This window comes from Malus sylvestris, chromosome 13 (assembly GCF_916048215.2).
Source record: "Malus sylvestris chromosome 13, drMalSylv7.2, whole genome shotgun sequence".
In the NCBI taxonomy this organism is placed as follows: Eukaryota; Viridiplantae; Streptophyta; class Magnoliopsida; order Rosales; family Rosaceae; genus Malus; species Malus sylvestris.
Window position 1 is genome coordinate 32,235,878 of NC_062272.1, and position 20,019 is coordinate 32,255,896.

The 20,019-nt window shown below is 38.0% G+C and overlaps 2 protein-coding genes across 4 annotated transcripts; one reads left to right on the forward strand and one right to left on the reverse strand.

Annotated features, from left to right (window-relative positions):
- Window positions 1-14,153: 14,153 nt before the first annotated feature.
- On the reverse strand, window positions 14,154-14,651 carry LOC126597510 (zinc finger protein GAI-ASSOCIATED FACTOR 1-like). The gene has a single exon (XM_050264303.1). It carries the CDS (start codon window positions 14,649-14,651, stop codon window positions 14,154-14,156), a length of 498 nt encoding a protein of 165 aa, XP_050120260.1.
- Window positions 14,652-17,758: 3,107 nt separating this feature from the next.
- LOC126597511 (uncharacterized) lies at window positions 17,759-19,703 on the forward strand. 3 transcript variants are annotated; one of them, XR_007614273.1, is made up of 3 exons: window positions 17,759-17,797; window positions 19,016-19,093; window positions 19,198-19,703. XR_007614273.1 is itself a non-coding variant. In XM_050264304.1 (3 exons), the coding sequence occupies exons 1-3, from the start codon at window positions 18,658-18,660 to the stop codon at window positions 19,317-19,319; spliced, it is 402 nt and encodes a 133-aa protein (XP_050120261.1). In that variant the 5' UTR covers window positions 18,516-18,657; the 3' UTR covers window positions 19,320-19,703. The 3 variants fall into 3 exon arrangements, 1 of the variants encoding a protein (XP_050120261.1); XR_007614272.1 differs by lacking the exon at window positions 17,759-17,797 and adding an exon at window positions 18,516-18,883; XM_050264304.1 differs by lacking the exon at window positions 17,759-17,797 and adding an exon at window positions 18,516-18,859.
- The last annotated feature ends 316 nt before the right edge of the window (window positions 19,704-20,019 follow it).

Consider the following 20,019-nt stretch of genomic DNA (forward strand, 5'->3'; position numbering starts at 1 on the left):
TTTCGGGATTGGACAATGCCGCACCCCTATGCATCCAATACCCCGTGGCTGCTCAAGGCAAGACCAAGGAATTCAAGTTAAAATCAAGCTTGCTGCACCATATTCCAAAGTACCATGGATTGTCCATGGAGGATCCCAACAAGCACTTGAAAGAGTTCGAGGTGGTGTGTTCAAGCATGACTCCAATCAACGTCGATGGGAGCATATTGAAGATGAAGGCCTTTCCCTTTTCTCTCTTGGAAAAGGCGAAAGATTGGTTGTATGAATTAGCTCCCAGAACCGTCACATCTTGGGAGAGCATGAAACGGGCCTTCTTGGAGAAGTTTTTCCCAACTTTTCAAGTCATTCTTCTACAAAAAAGGATAAGTGGAATTCAGCAAGATGAAGGTGAATCTTTTCCTACTTATTATGAACGTTTTAAATCTCTTGTTGCTTCTTGTCCACAGCATCAAATGAATGAGGAGCTTCTTCTACAATACTTCTACGAAAGGCTTCTACCAATTGAATGCCAAATGCTAGATGCTTCAACATGAGGAGCCTTAGTGGACAAGACCCCCACGACAGCAAAGACTTTGATAGCTAATTGAGCGTTGAACGCTCAACAACACAAAGGTGTTGGGAAAAGAAGCACCCCACGGCAACACTAAGTGAATGAGGTAAGTGCCATATCAGAACTTCAAAATCAAATGGCTAACCTTACTACTTTGCTTTCTCAGGTGGTGGAAGGACCAAAAGTACAAAATGTGGCTGCTTGTGGCGTGTGCTCCATGCAAGGACACCTTACGGACAAGTGCCCACAATTGATAGAGAATGGATGGTGGGAAACCCTCAATGCCGTGGGTTTTGGGCAGCCATGCCAACAAAGAAATGATCCCTTTTCTAATACATACAATCTGGGATGGGGGGATCATCCAAATTTCAAATGGCAAGAACCCCAACAAGGCTAACAACAAAGTACATTTAGGTAACAACCCCCGTGTTTCTATCAAAAGCCGTTTGCACCAACTCAACCCCAAGCACAACCTGGCCAAAACAAATCAGGTTCTTCTATTGATAATGATCATATTTTTCAATTACTAACTTCTATGGCGCAGAGTATGCAAATTAAGGACAAGAAGGTGGACGAGTTGGAGAAGCAAGTAGGGCAGATTGCGGAGTTTGTGGGCCAATTCCGAGAGCAAGGCAAGGTGCCTAGTTCAACCGTTGTCAACCCAAAAAGAGGATTCGAATCCGCCAAGGCAACCATGTTGCGAAGTGGGAAACAAGTGGGAACAGCCCCGCAACCATCTAAATCAGCCCCCCCCCCAACCATCTAAATCAGCCCCAAACGAGGTGGAAAAGTTGATAATTGAAAAGGAGAAGCAAAGCATGCCCACGGCAAGGGAGGAACCACCTATGCCGCAAGCCTCAATGGCTCCTAAACCATCAAACTCGGCCTACAAGGGTAAGGAAGTTCCAATTTTGGTTAATTCTAACATTGTTCCTCCAAATGTACCTTTTTCTCGTAGGTTTATGCAATCAAAGAAGGATGAGGCTAAAAAGGACATTTTGGAACCATTTAGGAAAGTTCAAGTCAATATCCCCCTTTTGGATGCAATTAAGCAAATCCCGAGGTATGCCAAGTTTTTTAAGGAACTTTGCACCACTAGGAAGAGGATTTTGACCAAGGAGGTTGAAAAAATAGGCGAAAACGTTTCAGCCATATTGCAACACAAAATGCCCCCTAAATGCAAAGATCCGGGTAGTTTTACAATTCCTTGTGTCATTGGTAATACTAGGTTTGAATCTGCCATGTTAGACTTAAGTGCATCTATAAATGTCATGCCATATTCAATTTATGCATCTATGAACCTAGGAGAGTTGAAAAATGATGGTGTAATCATACAATTGGCCGATTGATCCAATGCCTATCCAAATGGAGTTTTGGAAGATGTTTTAGTGCAGGTTAATCATTTGATCTTTCCAACGGATTTCTACGTTCATGAGATGGACGAGTCAGACCATGCCTCTTCATTGCCCATCCTCCTTGGAAGGCCATTCATGAAAACTGCTCGTACAAAGATTGATGTGTTTAATGGCACTTTGACGATGGAATTTGATGGGGAAGTCATTAATTTCAATCTTTCTGATTCTATGAAGTATCCTAGTGAGAATCATTCATGTTTTGCTATTGATGTAATTGACTCTTTGACACAGGACCATTTTGACAAATTTAACAACGATGCACTTGAATTGGTCATTGCACGAGGAATGGACAAGCAAAACATAGAAGCAACCACCATGCACACCCACGGTATGCATGAATTTCCCATTGCCGTGCCCCCTAGTGAAGATATCATTGAGATGGTGGCTGCCCTTAAGTCGTTGCCACCACAATCTGGTAAGTTTTTGGACCCTATTTTAAGTTCAGTTTCGGCTAATAAGATGTTTCCCTCAGTTGTGCAGCCACATACACTTGAACTTAAGCCATTGCCTAATCACTTGAAGTACGTTTACTTGGGAGAGGATGAGACGTTGCCCGTTATCATCTCAACTTCACTCACGGCACAAGAAGAAGGTAAGTTAGTGAGGGTGTTAAAGGAGTACAAAACAACAATTGGGTGGACGTTGGCCAACATCAAAGGAATTAGCCCCACAACTTCCATGCATCGCATACTTTTGGAGGAGGGGTCTAAAACATCTCAAGAGGCTCAACGCCGACTCAACCCTCTTATGATGAAATTTGTGAAGAAAGAAATCATCAATCTTTTAGACTGTGGAGTTATTTATCCAATCTCGGATAGTAAGTGGGTTTCACCCGTTCAATGCGTTCCGAAGAAATCCGGAGTGACGGTGGTAGCAAATGCCGAGAATGAACTTGTGCCTACTCGCATTCAAACTGGTTGGAGGGTGTGTATCGACTATAGAAAGCTAAACACCACTACAAGGAAGGATCACTTCCCATTGTCGTTGATTGACCAAATGCTTAAGAGGTTAGCGGGTTATGCTTTCTATTGTTTTCTTGATGGTTATTATGGTTATAATCAAATTGTCATAGCACCTGAGGACCAAGAAAAAACCACTTTTACTTGCCCTTTTAGTACATTTGCTTATCGTCGCATGCCTTTTGGTTTATGTAATGCACCTGCCACATTTCAAAGATGCATGATGAGCATATTTTCTTATTATGTTGAGAAAATAATTGAGGTTTTCATGGATGATTTTAGCGTCTTTGGTGATTCTTTTGATGGTTGTTTGCATAATCTTAGCTTGATTTTAAAACGTTGCATTGAAACTAACCTTGTTCTTAATTGGGAAAAATGTCATTTCATGGTTAAACAAGGCATAGTTTTACGTCATATTATCTCTGAAAACGGTATTGAGGTTGATAAGTCAAAGATAGATCTTGTGCGTCACTTACCCTCTCCTACTTTGGTTAGAGAGGTTGGTTCTTTTCTTGGCCATGCAGGTTTCTATCTTAGGTTCATCAAAGACTTCTCAAAGGTTGCCTAACCTCTTTGCCGACTCCTACAAAAAGATGTGGTGTTTGATTTTAATGAGGAATGCACGGCATCATTCAACCAACTCAAGGAATTGTTGACCACGGCACCAATCATTGTCCCACCGGATTGGAGCCTACCTTTCGAGCTTATGTGTGATGCGTCTGATTACGCTTTAGGAGCTGTTTTAGGACAAAGGAAGGACAAGAGGCCGCATGTCATCTACTATGCCTCACGAACGTTGAATGATGCCCAATTGAACTATTCCATTACGGAAAAAGAACTTCTTGCCGTTGTTTTTGCTTTAGATAAGTTTAGATCATATCTAATTGGTACTAAAGTAATTGTTTTCACTGACCATGTAGCTTTGAAGTACTTGCTCACTAAAAAGAAAGCCAAGCCACGGCTAATTCGTTGGATGTTGCTACTTCAAGAGTTCGACATTGAGATTCTGGACAAGAAGGGAAGTGAAAACGTGGTGGCTGACCACCTAAGCTTAATGGTGCATAATGAGGAGTTCCTACCCATTGCCGAGACATTCCCTGATGAACAATTGTTGTCCATAAAGGTAAGTGAACCTTGGTATGCCGATTTGGTAAATTTTTTGGTGTCAAAACGAATTCCTAGCACTTTCACTAGGCACCAACGTGATAAGTTAAGGCATGATGCACGGTTTTATGTATGGGATTATCCCTATTTATGGAAATTTTGCCCTGATCAGATTGTACGTCGATGTGTGCATGATTCTGAATTTCATTCTATTCTAAGCTTTTGTCATACATATGCATGTGGTGGGCACTTTGGCACACAACGAACAACACTTAAGGTGTTACAATGTGGATTCTTTTGGCCTAGTATTTTTAAGGATGCCACAACTTTTTGCTTAACATGTGATAAATGCCAAAGAATGGGTAACATAGGTGCTAAGGATCAATTGCCGCAAGTTTCTATCCTTAATGTTGAAATTTTTGATGTTTGGGGTATTGATTTTATGGGTCCCTTTCCTTCCTCATATGGTTTCATGTATATTTTGCTTGCAGTGGATTATGTGTCGAAGTGGGTGGAAGCAAAAGCCACCCGAACTAATGATTCTAAAATGGTTGCAGATTTTATTAGAACTAACATATTTGCAAGGTTTGGCATGCCACGTGTAATCATAAGTGATGGAGGGTCTCACTTTTGCAACCGGACCATTGAGGTATTATTGAGGAAATACAATGTCAACCATAAGGTTTCTACACCTTACCATCCTCAAACAAATGGCCAAGCCGAGGTTTCCAACCGTGAGATCAAACAAATTCTAGAGAAGACCGTTGGGCCTACAAGGAAGGATTAGAGCTTACGGTTAGATGATGCACTTTTGGCGTATCTTACGGTGTACAAGACACCCATTGGAATGTCCCCATTTAGACTCATCTATGGCAAGCCGTGCCATCTCCCCGTTGAATTGGAGCACAAAGCTCATTGGGCCGTCAAGAAGTTCAATATGGACCTAATTGCAGTGGGAAGTCATAGGAAGTTCCAATTAAATGAACTTGATGAGATAAGGCATGAGGCGTATGAGAATGCTAGCATGTACAAGGAGAAGACCAAAGCTTTACATGACAAAATGATTCGTGGCAAAACATTCTCCATAGGGCAGAAAGTGCTATTATTCAATTCCCGTTTGCGTTTGTTTCCCGGTAAGTTGTGTTCTAAGTGGATTGGACCGTTTGTTATTACTAATGTTTTTGTTCATGGTGTAGTCCAAATCCAAAGCTTGAAAACGGGACATGAATTCAAGGTCAATGGGCATCAATTGAAGCCCTACTATGACAACTTTGTGGAGCATGCCGTGGAGGACATCCCCCTGCATGCCGTGGGCTCCAATAAGGAGTGAATGAGTTCTTCGTCCGGCTGCACGACGTTAAAGCAAGCACTTCTTGGGAGGCAACCCATGCAATCAACAAAAGAAGACCTAGGCATCACTCCAATTCCAGATTTGCGTTCCTAAACCCTTCTCTTTTATGATTGTTTCGTTTCTGCCATGTTTAGTGTGTTAGTTGCTGTTTGTTTGTTGGTTTGTTATTTGTGTTAGTTTATGCTTGAAACATTAAGGACAATATTTGATTTAAGTGTGGGGGGGGGGGTAACCAAAGTGTTTTAATGCAAATTCGAGGGTTTTATCACCCATAACTTCCAATGTTGTTCCTTGCTGTTTTTAAGTGGTTTTTAAGCTGTTTTGATGCATTTTAGTGTGTTCTACATAAAAATCCGAAAATCCCAGAAAAAAATGAAAAATTGTTTTGAAAAAACCAAAAAGAGTTGTTTTGATTTGTTTTTGTGTAGTTCTTTGTGTCTTAGGGTACCTTCCAACACAATGATGAGGATTCAGTTTTTAATTGCATGACTGTTAAAGAGAGTTATAAACATGGATGAAAGTCTGATTTCCTCTTTGGTTTATGCTTGGTTGTGGTTATAACTTATGAATTCACATGCAATCATAAAGGAAAAATTAGTTTTGTAACATGCTTGAAGGAAGGAACTCAAACTAACGCTACAACCTTGAGAGACTTGAGCCTAAACATTTATTTGGAGTGTTAATAATCTGTGCATTGTTATTTTCTAAAGTCATTGCATGATCTCATTATTCTTCGCTTGGTTACTACTTAGAAGGCGTTTCATCATTTAGTTCCAAACATTAGAACTCATGCCCATTTCATTCAAAGCATGCTATTGATTTGCATAACACATATTCAAGATGAAGTTGTGCAGTGACCACCATTTAAGCCAAATTGCCGTGTCCCCCATGTTCATTTGTTTTGTAGGTTTTAACCCCGTTGAGCCTTGTGTAGCCTATATTCTTTGTTAACCCACACTATCCTCACCTAGCCTAGATTAGGACCATCCATACCCTTGTTCTTGAAGCATAGTAAAGCATGACTCAAGATGAATTCCTTTTGATTAATGTATTGCAGAAAACAAGTGTGGGGGAAGGGATGTATGTGTGTGCCAAAGTCTTTAATGTGGCACAGGTAGAAAAGAAAAAAAAAATCGTGAAAGAAAAAAAGAGAAAAGTGTGAAAAGTTTGAAAAAGAGTTGAAAAAGATGTGAAAAAGAGCTCTTAAGTGTTGATTGTTGAAGAAAGGGTCCAAAACATTGAATTCGACCCTAAGTGTTGTATGAATCTTCCCTTGGTGTTAAAAGTTGATTTCTGCATTCTAAAGTGAATTCTAAGTTTCAATTTCATTATTTTGCTTGATATTGCTTTAAGAATGTTTGTTATCCCTATCTTTTCTTTGTTAGCCATTACCCCTAGCCCCGTTACAACCTTTGACTTCTATCTTGAGTGTTGTGTGTTTCAATTTGTGGAGTTTAAAATTGGTATGAGCATATGGTGTCACTGGTTCTCGCATCTAAGTAGTAGCATTCCATTCATGAGATCATATCTAAATGCTTACTAACTCCAGAAATTGCTTTCTTTGTTATACATATATGTGAGCGTTCGTTTTCATGTCTACATCAATCTTCTCACATATAACTAGTATAGGGTGTGTAGTTAGAAAATCTGAGTGAAAATTGAGTGCATATCTTGTAAGGAATTGAGGACATTCTCTAAGGCATGTTACTATATTCAAAACATCGTTTTAATTGGTTAAATGTGAACTAGTAAGTGGGGACTATGGTTAAGTATGTGCTTAAGTGTGAAGATGACTAAAATCTGTGGGAATGGTGATTTTTAATGTCATGTATATTGGAAATCCCTGAGGCAATCGTTGGAAGGTTTAGGTTTTGTTTGTTTGTTTTGTTTCGTTTTGTTTTTCTTTTGTTTCTTTGTTTTGCTCGAGGACTAGCAAAAGCTAAGTGTGGGGAAATTTGATAGGAGTATATTTATGCGACTTAGTGAGTTTGTTCTTGTGCATTTACATTGTGTTTTCTTAGTTAAATTAGTCTTTTAAGCTAGTTTCATGTGTTTTCAGGTTTTAAGGGCAAAGTATGCAAAACAATGCATTTTGGAGCAAGATTGAGCTTGGGATGGATATCACGTGCTTGGAACGAAAGGAATGGACGAGAATGAAGGAGTCCTAATTGAAGAAGGATTCCTAATCAACGAAGGAGTCCTAATTGAAGAAGGATTCCTAATCATCGGAGGAGTCCTAGTTAAGGATGGATTCCTAGTCAAAGATGGATTCCTAGAAGAATAAGGATTCCTACTCAAACAAGGTTTCCTACTTGAAGTAGGAAAGTTAAGCCTAAAGTTTCCTATTTTGGGTTGATCTTTCCTAAACCTAAATGGCCGTAAGTTTCAGCAACATTGAAGATTTCCTAAGCATTTTTGGACACAAAGAAGGTTCTAGAACAATTTCCCATAGTTGCCACACCAAATTCAGCAAAGGAACCTATTTTCCTTGCCTTGCAAGGCTTTCTAGAAGCCTTATCCTTCCCTCCCTATCCAGCCGCACCTCTTGGCCTTTTCCCTTGAGGATTCTGATTTTCTAAGCCTTTTTCCTGGTGGATTTGGTTTCTAGAAGCCCTAATCTGATTGCCCTAGGGTTTAGGTGCCTATAAATATGTATTTTACACCCCTTGCCGCACCTACCACCCCTCATACACATAAATTCACGCTAGAAACACTCCCCTTTCTCTGCCGCAGCCTTCCACTACCATTCTCCATAATTCCTGCCAAAAACCAACCCTTGCCGCACCACCAATCCATCCTAAACACCACCATACTACCCCCATCCATTCTACACCATTCATAACCCTAAGAATCTGTCCCTAAGTCTTGTGCCGTAGCAAGGAGGAAGGAGGACAGTCCATAGGTGTGCTTGCTGTTCAAGAGTGGATCGTTGGAGAGTCTAGGTGTTCTCTTTCTTTTGTTCTCAATGTCTAACTTTGTTTATCTTTGTTTCGTGAGTATGATAACTTAAACCCCCCTTGGCTAGGGGGGGATTCGAAACCATGTTTTATGCTTGCTATATGATTTGATTACTTTCAATTGCATTTCATAAGTTGTAAATTCAATTTGCTTATCTATATGAATTAAAACTGATTTGTGTGTGTTGGTTAAGAGTGCAGACTTAATTTTCATGCATAAATCTAATGCTAGGATGTAAGGGAGTTTCACCTAATCGTTATGAACTTATATTCGCAAGTAGTAAAGATTGTTGATCACAATCGTGTTAAGTAAATTCTTGGCATAAGTTTCATGCAATTCATAGTAACAAGTGCCTCGTCAATGCTTATGGTTTTCGTAGAACTTAATGATTCTTGCTTGTATCTCTATTATGCAATTCATGTAGGGAACTTGTGGGGAATGCTTTGGGTTGTTGTATGCCATCATCCAATTCAATAACTTTAGGAAAATTTGAGGGTTAATTAGTGCAATTCACGGTTAATCTGGGGTGTTGAGAATTCATAATCTATTGAAAAGCAATTGGAAATTGTTTTGTATGCAAGTGTGACATGTGTGGAGAAGAACCCCTTAGCTAGCTTTCAATCCATTCACTTTAATCAAATTCGTTTTAAAATCTATTTAGTTTACAAAGTTTTTGTTTTGTTTTTAATTTCGTCAAAACCAAATCCCCCTTTATTTTGAAGTGTTAGATTAGTTAGAAATTAATTTTGTTTGTGTTTTTAAGTGTCTTGAGTCAAGTTATAACCTTTTTTCGTCCAGAATTGTGTTTTGTGTTCAAAACTGCCCAGATTGTGTTTTTAAGGCAATTTTGAGTGTTTCTATGCTGTTTTGAGTTTTTTTTGTTTGTTTTAGTGTTTTAGAGTTTAGTTTTGCATTCTTTGAGTCTAATTGAGTGCTTTAAACTTTGTTTTTATGTTTTTGAGTCAGTTTTCAAGTGATTTAGCAATCCCTCCTAATCCCCGGCCTACTTACATACTTTGCTACAATTGATAAAAAGAGGGTTTAATTTGTGTGCTTATATATTTCGCATCAGGCTACATCTAACGTCTCGTTAGACTACCTACGTACCCTGAACTGGGATTAAGCCATCCGTGGTTCACATTAGTACTTCAAAGCATTCACAGTAGTTATATGAAATAATCAATTTATAAACGTTTATGGAGATGTCAATCTTATATATGTACATATATGATAGAAGAGAAAAAACCTACTCACCTTAGGTCCGCGTTACGACTCCCTCATACAAACATCGAGACATCACAAACTATCGTCGCCTGTGGCCAATTATCAAATCATGACTCAAGTTCTTACCAATAGAGCACAAAATTTACATAAAACATATCCTCAAGGACCTTTAAGAATAATTTGAGACCCATTGACTAAGAGTCAACCGTGGATCGAAGATCGACGGATGGATCCACAACCCTGCAAAACTCGATCCAGAAGATCCGCATCTCGGATTTCGAATTCATAACTTCTCATGATACACAATATGCTTCTAGAACAACATACTTAAGTTTCATTACGATCTGACGGTTGGATTTTCGCCAAATTCCAAAACTGATTAGCGGTTAACGTTTTGTTTTATGAAATTACAAATCCAATTCGGGAAGACCTGTATGTCGGATTCCCAATCCTTAAGTTCCTAAATTCTTCAAATATTACGTACTACAATGTAACAAAGTTTGGTGACAATCCAACGGTTGGATCGTCGATTCACCTGAATACCTAATAACGTATCGTAGCGAATTTAGGTTCCAACGATCAACCTACGTCATTCAAATATCAAAACTGAATTCAAGAAATTTAAAATATCCTAAAAATAGCATTGGTGGCCCCCTAGCCACGCGCCGCCGTGGGTGGCGGTCGGCCGTCCAAACTCGCCGGAAAATTCAACTATTTCTAAAAATTCTCAAAAAATACGGAAATGAAGATCTCAAAGAATAGAGCAAATTTTATACCTGTAGCCAAGGCCAATTTGGCTTGGAAAGGCTCCAATTTCATGAAAACCCACCAGAACCCTAGTTTTTGGGTATTTTCGATTCGACTCCGTGGATGCTCCGACGCCCCTACCATCACTTGGGCTTTGTTCTTGAGGTTGAGGGGAGCCTATTGGTGGTGACAATTGGCTGAGTTAGCTTCACAATTTATGGATTGTCGCCGAACACCCACACGCACCACCGGTGCATTTCTCTCGAATCTAAGGTCAAATTGTATGAATTTAGGGGTAGAAATAGTAGATAAAAGGATAGGGAGGTGTCTCTAGGTGATGGTTTGGCTTAATTCACCGAAATTTGGCCAGGAAACCATCGGTTTCTATGTTTCCCGTCGGCCGGGTCACACGAGTCAAGGAGGACTCGTTTTGGGTTCCCTCCTTTGGTTCTTCTCTCCTTTCCCTCCTGGTTCTTCTCTCCCATTCGTCACTCTCCCTCTCTCCTCCTTTCTGATTGGGCAGTGCCCATCTCTTTCCTCTCCCTCTCTTTCGCTGCCATCAGGCAGCAATCCCCCTTCCTCTTTCTTCTTCTATTTTCTCCCACATCCCTTTAAAAAATATATATAATAATAAGAAATGAATAAGATAATAAATAACAATCCTTACCAACGTACTTTTGGAATACGGTAAGATATTAGTTCATACACGTCATGAACTAACGATCAATGAAAATCAATACCCTCGCCTCTAGGGTATTTTCGTAAATTTCACATTTTAAGATTTATAAAATAATAAAATTTGGGACGGGTTGTCATAGATACACACACACACAATAGTATATTTATATTTTAATATTTTTAATCCCACAAATTATGTTTTTTTATTTATTTAAAATCTCATTTATATAAACAATTAAAATTTCTAATTTTTAATTTAAAAAATATAGTAACGTACATAGAAATAAATTATCACATTAATTTCAGGGAACTCGGTAAAAAATTCAAAACCAACAAGGTTTCAATCAAAGAATATTCATAACTAAGGACCGCATCCAAAGTCTCTCATATTTTTAATTAAACTATCAATATCTCTTTAAACCCAAATTTCTATCTAAACTACCTTTACAAACCAAAATCAAAGCATGCTCTCTCTAACGTTCTATCTTTCTGAAAGTTGCTTTTGATGGAGTTTTCATCACCCTCTATGATGTTGCTCTCGATAAATCTCATGTTGCCTTGCGTGACGATGTATGTTGCATATGAATCTGAGCCTTGTATGTTTAAGATGATATAAAGGCTTATAAGTTATAACCTATAAGTAGGGGCAGACCGACTTAGGGGTAAGGGAGGTCAGTTGACCCTCCAAACTCTGGTGAGTCTCCATGGATGACTTGGGTGCCCCCTTGAAGGTTGGAGTTGCCCTTCATATATGCCCTCCAACTGCTTGATAAAATGTGTTAGAGAGGTGCTACCCCTTTACAGTCTAGTCCTACTATTATTTACCTCTGGCTTGTTTGTTGGTTGTGATTACAATTGTAGAAAGAAAAAAAGAACCAAGTAAAAGAGTATCCAAAAATGCAAAGTAAATGAAAAGGTAATCTCAAAGAATGAACAAAGTATCATCGTTCTTGGACAAACATATTAATGAGGCAATGATATCAATCAATTTGTTAGTGTGTTCAAAATAAGTGTGTTCCTTTGTTAAGCATTCATATGGGAGCAGCCTTGGAACATGTTAGTTACCCACGCAAATAAGGCATTAACAGGTGTGCAGTATGCCTTTATAAATAACTTCAGACTTACCAAGACTCGATAAAATGGCGATATGCGTGCTATTTATGTTTAAAAAAAATATGTATGTTGTGCGCGCTATTCTTACTAACCTCCCTAATTATATTTCCTGGACTCTCCACTGCCTATAAGAATATATATATATGGCTAGATGAATCATGTCTAATTGGACAAAATTGAAGTAGAGGAAATTAAAACACTACCTTATACCTTAAGCACACTTATGAATGAGGAGGCCAGTTCCTTTGCTTACAAAATACAACACTGAACACCAGAAAAAGGACAATCAGTCGTCTGGTAAATGAAGCAAAGTGGTGGTGTAATGAAGAGAGCGAAAGCGGTGGTGTAATGAAGAGAGTTAAAGTGGTGGTGCAATGAAGAATCAAATGAAAAAAGCTGGGAAGAATGCTAAACAATGAAACAAAGTATGTATCTATTATTGGTTTGGCTAATTAGAATTTAGATTGCATTGAAAAGACTATTATTATCAGTATGATATGCAATCTAATAAAAAACGCAGACATGAGAAACTTAACTAGTCCATGTTGTCTATTACCTAACTGTTAGAGTCTTTGACTCTTGAATTAAGTAGTAGCAGTTTGATATGCAATCTAATAAAAAAATGCAGGATGTCATGGTTATGTTATGTAAATTATGAAGTAGAAGACTTGGTAAATAGTGTCCAAAAAGAACAAGAAAAGACTTGAGAAACTTATACAGCCAGCAGCAGATCACAATGTTAGCATATGACATATAAACCAATAATTTAACTCTTGCATAAATCGATTCATATCTTAGTAATCATCCAAAACTTCAAAACTACCATCCATCTGTCAAAAAGAGTTTGTTTTTCTCTATGAGAGCGTCTTAGAATTTTTGCTAGAACAAAATGTAGGAGAAAAATTACACGATCTTAAGGTTTGATTATTGGGTATGAATTTATGATATATCTTATTTTTCTCGTTAACTTCCTTTTGTACTTGATGGTAATTATGCAATAGGTTAATACAACATTTCCCATTTAAAATTTAAGTTGGGTTCCGAAAAAGGTTATAGGGGTTCAAATAAAATTTCCTTTACTATTTTATTCATCATTTTGTTTTGTTTCATGGCATCTTTTACTACTGATTTTGTTGATTGATAACATCATTTTACGTATAACTTTTCTTTTAATTATGATAAATACATGATAACCTTTTATTGTTTTAGTACATTTTGGTAAGATTATGTAATAACATACGAGGGCAAAATGCCGCATTTATAATTTCTACACAGGACCCTCAAAATCTCAAAAACGTCCTTGAACCTGATATGAGTTTGAAAGCTAAATTGAACTTTTTGAAAATCTTTGGAGGGATTTTGATATGGAGTTTAGACTCGCATGCATCTTATTTGGTATGAAATTCCACCTAAAATGTCATGTTAGACAACTGCTAGAAAATGATCGACAAAATGTTTACACTACTACAAAAGGGATTATTGCTGGCGGTCAAAAACCGACAAGAAACACCAATTACTGTCGGATATTTGTAAAAATCCGACATTAGATAGTGCAATGTCGGATTGGGTTAGCAACACCAATACTACCGTCGCGAAAAGGGTATTGACGTCGCTTAGACCCCTTAATCTGCCACCACGAAGCAAAGTAATATAAAATAAAAAGAACAACAGCGTCGCTTAAAAGCGACATCGTATATTACGTCGCTTATAAGCGACATTAAATTTTGACATGATGGCGCTACTAACCGACATTAAGTAACAATTAAACAATTAAATATTACAATTACTGCTGGTTGTGGCTGACATTACATAACAGTAAACAAATAAAATAATCAATCTACTGTCGGTCCTAACCGACATTATCTACATTTTGATCAATATAATATTTATGATGCTGTCGTCCATAAACAACACCATATATTTTAAAATAAAGCATAATACAAACTGTTTCTCCATTTTTTTTCAATAATAATTTAAAATATATATATATATATATATATATATATAATTTCAATCAGATTTCATATATAGGCTAAAGCAAACAATAATAAAAACTAATGATAATAACAGTTGTCCCAATTCATTCTCAATTCATTGTTCTCAATCATCAGCATTGTTACAGAACTCCTGGATGATCTCCTGGAGGAATTAGATGTAGAAGCTGAAGAAGTTGCATAAGACATCATATGAAGTTCCTCATAAAAGATGGTTCCACAGTCACATTTATACTCCCTTGTGCCGCAGGTCTTCTGATGCGCCTTCCAATCTGACTGCACTGCATATTTCTTGGAGCACTTGTCACATTTCCATTTTTTCTCCCCATGTTTCCGACTGAAGTGCTTCATAATGCCGGTGAGATCTCCTAGCGCCCGAGCTGGGTTGTGGTGAACACACATCGGCTCGAGACATATGTAGACCTTTTTCCTAACCTCAGTGGTGGTTCTCTGCCAGAGCTTCCATGGAAGGTTATGGCATCGACAATGCAACTGAAGGTTTTGATCCCTTTGAAACCCTTTGTTGCAGATCTCACACACACATCGGTTCGTTGCCATTAGGGTTGTTAGTGATAGTGCAATAACTTCTGCGCTAGGATCTGATCACACAAATACAAAACTTTTAGAACATAATTAACTATGTAGCAAAAATATAAGTATAAATAGCAACATTGGTTAATTAAGTCAGCCTATATATACTTATGGTCAACAAAAAAAGTGAAATCAAGCAAACAGTTGTATATTATTGTCAACAATTCTTCATAAAGTTTATATTCTTTCGCAAGATAACTCAAATTCGAACTTTTTAAAAAAAAAATTTAGAAAAAACAATATATATCGTTGAAATGAAATATTACAAGACTCACCCATGGCACCAAAAATTGGTAAATATTCTCGAGTGAATCAATCTCACATAAGCTGACATGATCCGGAGAGAAGCCCTTTTGTTTTGTTCTTCTGAAATGAATCAAATCCTCGCGCCTTGTGTTGAATGTTATATACATATAGTGAAACATGCCAATCAAATCAAGAAACTACTTGATATTAATTCAAGATTATTTGCCTGGAGTTCCTGGAAGATTTCTTTTATTCTTAAGTGGCGGCTATTGTGGCTGCAAATGAGTGACAGAGCCATTACTGTTGCTTTGGGCACCGGAAGCACCACCAGAGCTGGAGCGATGCAAGTGGTTTTCTTGCTGTTTTTGGTCTTGACGAACTTCTAATTCTCCAGTATTATTCCCTTAGGAGAAGCTTCCTTCTTTAACATCACCTGTAAACGAGAGAGAGAAATGGAAGCACGGGAGTAATGGGAAAGACAGGGTTTAAATATGGATAAAAACTTAGCGTCAGTTAATACTAATAATAGCTATAACATAAGACGTCAAAATATTAGGACTTTGCATCGGTTCAGACCGACACTAGTTCTAAAAGGCCTAACACACTTTTGACTGAAAGGCCTGACACACGTTAGTCTGACAAATTTGTCTGGCATCGAAATAAGGGCAATTTTGCATCAACATAATCAGAGTTTGCGTCGGTTAAAACCGACGCCAACTCTGACACTGATTGAAAAAGCTTGTCCAATCCATTTCCCCGTGTAGAGTACCCAAAAAAAATGAAATTCATTTCCCCGTGCAAAAAAACCGGGAAAATTCCCGCCCAAAATATTTTAATTAAACCACAAAATCTTTACACTAGTGGGTACCACAAAATCAAAGAAAAATCACAATTTAACGGTTATTTTAATTCGGATTTTGATTATTTTTTACAACTACAATTTAAAATATTTACACTACTGGATACCACAAAATCTTATGTTATACTTTATGAAAGTATAAATAAACTCTAAGTGTTAGTGAATCTATTGTTTTGATAGGATACGCATTATACGAAACTACTTTCAACGATCCAACCGTCAAACTTGTTTGTATATGCTTCGAGATCACATACGCCAAGAATCGTAAAAAACAAACATTCAGAGATCAAGTAACAGGACAAAACATTTCGACGGTTATCAACCAAAAATCATGATTTAACGGTTATTTTAACTCCGATTTTGATGAATTTTTACAGCTACACTCCTTGATCCTATATGAATACAATGAATGAATTCAATCTTCAATTTAAAATATTTACTAATGGATACCACAAAATCTTTTGTTATACTTAATGAAAGTATGAATAAACTCTTAAGTGTTAGTGAATCTATTATTTTGATGAGATACGGATTGTACAAAACTAATTTCAACGATCCAACCGTCAAACTTGTTTGTATATACTTCGAGATCGTATACACCCAAAATCGTAAAAAACAAACATCCAAAGATCAAGTAAAGGGATAAAACGTTTCGACGGTTATCAAAGAAAAATCACGATTTAACAGTTATTTTAACTCCGACTTTGATGATTTTTTTACAACTACACTCCTTGATCCTATATGAATACAATGAATGAATTCGATCTTCAAATTAAAATATTTACATTAGTGGATACCACAAAATCTTATGTTATACTTAATGAAAGTATGAATAAACTCCCAAGTATTAGTGAGTCTATTGTTTTGATGGATATGCATTCTACGAAACTAGTTTCAACAATCCAACCATCAAACATGTTTTTATATACTTCGAGATCGCTGCTATAACAATCCTATACTTAACCCCGTGTAGGTTGCGGCCTAGCATGCTTTGAGGCTTCCAAAACGTTGTAAGGGTGCATCTGGAGTAGAGAAGAAAAAGAGGAAGAAAAAAACTGAGGAGGTGTTCTGAAGGTGATTACGGCCAAGACATCTAAGAAAAAGATCAGGTTAACGAGCGATCCCAAAGTCAGTTAAGAAAAAGCGTCAAAGCCTGTTGATCTCTTCAGTCGAAGATAATTTGTGATAAGCTTCTACATCCTCTAGTGGAGAAAAAAGCAAGTCCATCATCGAAGAGGTGTCAGTGTCGAAGCAAGGGCTTTTGAAGAAACATCCACAACTTTCTGCATCTTCGGTATGATGGCTACTCTTTCTAGTAATCGAGTTCTGGCAGATGATCCATCTAACCAAGTGCTTGAAGGACCATCCACTCTTCCTGGTGCTAGTGAAGAAGCATCTATTAAGGTGTTGAGCTTGGTGATTAAGCCTGTCGTTGGGTTGAAGCCACTTCCTCTAGATGCAAGCGGCCTCCGTGATGCGGAGTATGCCCATGCTTTGATTTGTTCTGCTATTTCCCATATCGATTTCAGGGGGATTTTGTATGTGGAAGACCTTCAAGAGAAATGCTATTAAAGCAGATATGCAGTTAGCTTTCCCAATTTCTGATATTGCTAGATGTTTGTGTGTTTCTTGTTCTTATCCTTGCCCCTATGTATTTTTCCTTAAGCAAATGCATAGATCGAAGCCCAGATTAGTGCCCAAGCGGACGAAAATTCCAAGCTTAAGGCCGCCTACAAAAGTGAGTTAGGTGACAGTATCAGATCTGAGCGAGACTTGCAAGAAAAGAGTTGGTTACAAACTCTTGAGAATGTGGAACAACTGCTACCACGTTAGGTGGAGCAGTTGTGATTTGTGTTATTAAAACTGCTCCATGGTCTCTCTTCTCGAACACTAGTTCATCATATACAAACCCTATAAATTGTAGAACAATTTGAGACTAGAAAGGTATTGGATACAAACCCATAATTTTCTGCATGAATTCACTGCAGCAAACCGTAACACTAATAAGGTATTGGATTACTTTCTTCTTGAGCAATATGGCTAACTCAGCAAGTAACTATTGTGAATTTACAATAGTCTATATTACTATGATTGTGTAATGATGTATTACAAGCATTTCCAATGGTCTAAATAGTCGATTATTTAGTTTATTAAAATTCATTTCCACGTATAAAGGTTTACATGACAAACTTACACTTGTGCCCTTAAAGAGCTGAAGACTAAAAGCTCTAATTTTCACGTTCTTGATCTCAAGCGTATTTTTGTTGCGTTGTGGTGGAGCTTAGGATTTCTTGGGTTTTGTACTCCACCCAATAAATGAGAAACTACAATACTGTTACAAACTGTTTCTTAAAATATTATATTTTATTCCTGAGACACGTGAAATGACTATTTTGCCTCTAAATAGGTGTCTTGAGTAAATTGTGAGCCTCAACTTTAAACTTAATTTCTTATACTTATGTTTTTCTAACCATATTCATGAACATGAATGTGAAATCGAAAACGAAATTTGAATTGAAACAATGAGGTATGGCTATCAAAATCGTGGACATGAGCTTGCAGGTTCTAGATCTAAAGAAGTTTTTACGGGATTTTTACAATTCATGGAGGATAATTTCGTAAATTTCACTTAAATGGAGTTTAACTGGGATTACCCCACTCTCAGTCTCTCGTCTTCTATTTTCTGATTCACTTTCTCTCTCTCTCTCTCTCTCTCTCTCTCTCTCTCTCTCTCTCTCTCTCTCTAACTCTCGAACTCACTCTCTCTCTAAGCTCCGAGAGCTTCACCCTCACTATCACTCTGATTCCTCCACCAATCGAACCACAAAACCACATATTTGGAATCCCTTAGACTTAAAGAGCCTGAATATGGTCTTACAGGTAGCATCGGTGCACCCCACCATGGAAGCTGAGAACTTCGAACCTCTAAACTCAAACCTAGGTGAAATTTTTGGAAAAATCCTTGAATGCAGTTGTTTCAATCTCGCTGGGGTGGTGGTATTTGTTCTTCTTCAATTCAAGCCAAGGGTTTTAACCCTTGCATTCTCTCTGTGCATTTCTGTAGTTTCTGGTATTCTTCTTTAGGCAAGCTACGGTGAGTATGTGATTGGTAGTGCACATACTCTTTTAGAACCGATCACATGTATCATTTTCCTTTGTTGCATGTGAGTTTTGTGTTGAAATCCAAAAATTTAACCTCTGTTGTATCTGTGCACCACGTTTCTAGAATCCGGCGAGCTACTCCGAGCTAAACTCGTTGAGTCCTTGGTGGATTTGACCTCTCCTCCTCCAAACTTGATTTTGGGTAAGTCTCTAAACCTTTTGGGACTTAATTATGTGATTTTAACTTGGAATTGCGTTGAATTTGAGCTCGGGAAGCCCTTCAACGTTTTCTGGCTTTTTCTATAGCTTTCAACGTGTCGGAGACGGACGACGGTGAACAGCAGCAGTCACCATTAAATTTAACGGCGACGACCACTATTCTGTTAATCCTAACGAAAGCCAGCAACAGAAGAGGTATGTTCCGGTAAACCCTATAACCCTCACCACTCCGGTGCGTGGCACTCTCAACGGCGACTGCGACTGTGACCCTTACTCGTTGAACTACGGCGGCGCATTCATCCTTGACGACGCGTGTTTCTTGGCGCATGACGGTGCACCACTGCAACGGCGCGTGCTGGCACATGGTTGAGCACGGCAGCATGTGCGGAAGCGTGTAAAGGACCCAAGGCCTACCCCTAGGTTTTTTGTATTCTAAATCACCTGTCGCTGTCTGTTTGTGAATTTTTTTTACCTAAATGGTAGTTTTGGGCTATTTTCCATAAATTGTCAATTAAAGCGCAATTTAGCTTTATATTTAATTCACAAGTTTAATTGAGGATAAAAAGAATATAGGAAAGGAGCCTATTGACGAGGGACGCTTTGCTTACCTGTGAGTGGATTCTTTTGAAAAACTAAGCGTTTTTACATTATTTAATTATATGTTGATGCATATTACTTGTAGACATGTAAATTTCGTTGCATGCAAATGATGCATCACAAAGCTCCACGTGGCATATGACTCATCACAAATGGACAAGTCATCAATGACATGTGGCACAAATCAAGCAAATGAAGCTTAAAAGCATTCCTCAAATGTGGCAAAGGGGAAGAAATCTCCTTAAAATCGGCAAGGGGCCCAAAATTGCTCCAAAACCGGAAAGAAAGCTAAAGCATCTTCACAAAACAAGT